The sequence below is a fragment of the Parasteatoda tepidariorum genome, chromosome X2 (genome assembly GCF_043381705.1).
Source record: "Parasteatoda tepidariorum isolate YZ-2023 chromosome X2, CAS_Ptep_4.0, whole genome shotgun sequence".
NCBI lineage: Eukaryota > Metazoa > Arthropoda > Arachnida > Araneae > Theridiidae > Parasteatoda > Parasteatoda tepidariorum.
The window spans coordinates 49,620,895-49,623,961 of record NC_092215.1 but is presented as its reverse complement, the minus strand read 5'-3'; the positions used below and the strand labels follow the sequence as shown (position 1 = coordinate 49,623,961).

Sequence of the window (3,067 nt, the reverse complement as noted above, 5' to 3'; positions counted from 1 at the left end):
AAGAAATCTGGAAATTGGAGGATCCTACTCAGCATTAACGTTTGAAATGCATTTGCCTCAGTCGGATGTATAAAATTATTATTGTGCAACATTTTGCTTTTGTTTCTCTTGTTGTACACCTTGGAATACCACACCCCCTTGTGTTGCATATTTTGAAGTGTTATTTTCACCACTGCATCATTCTAAAGAATTTTGGTTATGATAGCCTATACATTAATTTTGTTTGGAATTATTAGGTTCATGCTCTTGTTGTTCTTAAAGGAGATGTAAGAGAAAATGAGGAGACTTTTTAAAATTTTATTTGAAACTGTAGATAAGGAAGAGGATTTTGTGAATAAGGGTGGAAAAGTGCCCGATGTTGCAAAATTACTGTTTAAACTGCTTCCAACGCACTGTAATTAATAAAAGCTACATACTTAATTCTTATCGACATTCTCAGCTTTTTTTTTTTTTTTTTTTGTATTATCACTAGATGCGTTCTTGCAGACAAGATGCGGGTATTGATTTAAGAGGTAGGTTATTGGAACGTTTCTGTTTGCCTATTTTTCTAAAGTGAAACGAGCACTTTTTCATTTTATCCTTTGAAAAATAGTTTTTAAATGGATTGTACAAGCGATACATGCTTGTTAAAAGCTTTTAAATGATAAAAAAAAAGTAAGAAGATCTTTTGCTTAGAAATCTTCTAATAACCATGACTGTACTTTTATAGAAAGCTATTTACTCAAACGACCAATGACATTTTACATTGAGGGTCACGTGATAGACGCTTCTCAGAATGTGTAATGAATGGTTGAGGAAGAGAGGGAAGGAGTGATTACAAAGGGTATAGAATGGGCGGAAAAGATTTTTAATTGAAAGCTAAATTTTATATTAATGTTTAAACACGGTTCTTTTTAAGTGCATAAAAAAACGTAAATGGCTATGGAGCTTAGGCTTCATAGCCCATGCGGTTTTGAACCAGCTGTGTACCAATGGCCATTAACAACATCGGTAAACTAACATTACAAAGCTTTGTTTATGTATTTGTTTATTAAATGCTTATCAGCTAAGTTTAACAACCTCGATTGCTTTATGATATTACTAAACACTTCTATATTTATAGCAATAACTTGTTGCATGTAAATTTACTAATAATTATACTTTCTCTTATTGTAGGATAAATATGATAAAGCGACCGAAATTGTGGATACCATTAGGTGAGTCAAAGATGTTCTTTTAAGCTGGTTAAAAGGTTATCCCCCGATACAACATATGCTGATTGTTTAAATTATTATGTATAATGTTGTGTGACTTTTCAAGTGTCTTCAACTATTTAAATGTGCTACATAAAACACAATAATTTGGTCTAGTTTAATACCGACAGTAAATCCATGTGTGCATTCGCCTGAAATTTTATAAAGCATGATAGTTAACTTTTCCAACTTGATTTTTTTTTATCGTATTTTTGTTTCATTAATAAAAAATGATAACTTTGAAAAAGTTTCTTTAAACTATAAAAATATTTTTTTCAAACTAATTAAATTTCTAGCAATGTGTGAATGAATTTTCTCTTTAGATATCTTATTTCAATTCCTGATATTATTGTTTTGCTATAATTGCAATAGTGGTTAGTCAATATCCATAATATCAATGTAGCATAAATTATAATTAGAACAATAGTCAGGTTAATCTATAACTGATATCCAAAGTTATTGATACATAGGTTCTCATATAAAACCATTCCTATATATATTTACCTATCATACTCATAATTTATTTTTGATTCACTTTGCACGATAATTTAATTGTAACTTTAAAAATAAAAATTTAACAATTTTCAGGTAATTTTTTTATTATTTACGAAATATAATAGTTTTTACATAAATCATTCATTAAGTCTCAAAAATATATACATTTTGCAAAGTTCTATGAAAGTTCTTTTCTTTAAAATAAATAAAATCAAATTTCCATAAGGTGACTTTTTTATATAGTAAATATGATATATAGGAGTTAAATCATATATTAAGTCTCAAATTTGATTAATGTAATTTTTTAAGGATCCTATGAAAACAATGGCATTCTCTTAAAAAAAAAAAAAAAAACTTTATTGAATTATAAAACTTAATTTTTTTAAATATTTTATATATTCAATGTATATTTTGTTTTTATTAGATCACTTATCTACCATAATCTTAACATAACATATTTTATTTACAAAATATGATGTATAAAAGAGAAATCATGCTCATATAAATGTATTCTGTTTAAATAATAAATATTCTTTATATATTAAATTAACTATCAGGTAAGCTGTAATGCAAAAAAGCACTTTAATTCATTTATAATCTTGATATGCAGTGGATGTTTTAAAGAAAATAAATAAAAACAAAAGATATAATTTATTAAGCTTGAATGAGTATTTTAAAAATATTCTCAGACCAAATGGATATTTATTATATCAGTCATATTCAATGATTGTGCAAGTACTGTAATTTATTTCTAGAAAGATATGGATTAATACTTTGACTGAATATGTTTATTTATGAGCTCCCTAGGGATTATGATGAAATACCTTTTTTTTATTTTTGAATCCTCAAGAGTTTCATGATTTGTAGATCTTCCTTTATTTTGTGAAGTCAATAGTTTGAAAGAGAATCCTATTTCTTAGAAATGAAATTCATTAAAGATTAGTATAACATTGATAGACTAGCTATCTCTATGACTTGAGTTCTTGTTTATTTTAAGAGTTTAAATTTTTTCCCTTCCTATTATGGATATCATTAAAAATTGATTTTAAGGAGATTTTAAATTAAATTATTTTAAAAAATAGTAATGAAAAGGTATAATTTGTAATAAGTAAACAGAATCAGTATTTTTTTTTTATAGTTTATTTATCTTAGGAGTTTGTTTCTTGCTACATAATATTGTTTAATGAATAAAATTTAAGATTAATTTTAATTAAGGTCTTTAATAGTATTTTTGAAAATAGTGGTTGAAGAGTGGAATTCATTTAGGATTAGTAATAAGATAGTTATTTTCTTGATTAATGATTATCATTTTCGTTTATGCAATATATATATATATATAT

General features: G+C 25.7%; 1 protein-coding gene across 3 annotated transcripts in view; it reads left to right on the top strand.

The window, feature by feature from the left end:
* Nucleotides 1–707: 707 nt before the first annotated feature.
* Nucleotides 708–3,067, top strand: part of LOC107437400 (DOT1 like histone lysine methyltransferase grappa) — a 49,134-nt gene continuing 46,774 nt past the window's right edge. For 2 of the 3 annotated variants that reach the window (XM_016049391.3, XM_016049388.3), the window contains exons 1-2: nt 708–990; nt 1,156–1,196. In XM_016049391.3, the coding sequence (XP_015904877.1) occupies nt 916–990; nt 1,156–1,196 (116 nt within the window). In that variant the 5' untranslated portion in view covers nt 708–915. The remainder of the gene's footprint in view (nt 991–1,155; nt 1,197–3,067) is intronic. The other variant, XM_071188167.1, reaches the window with a different exon arrangement.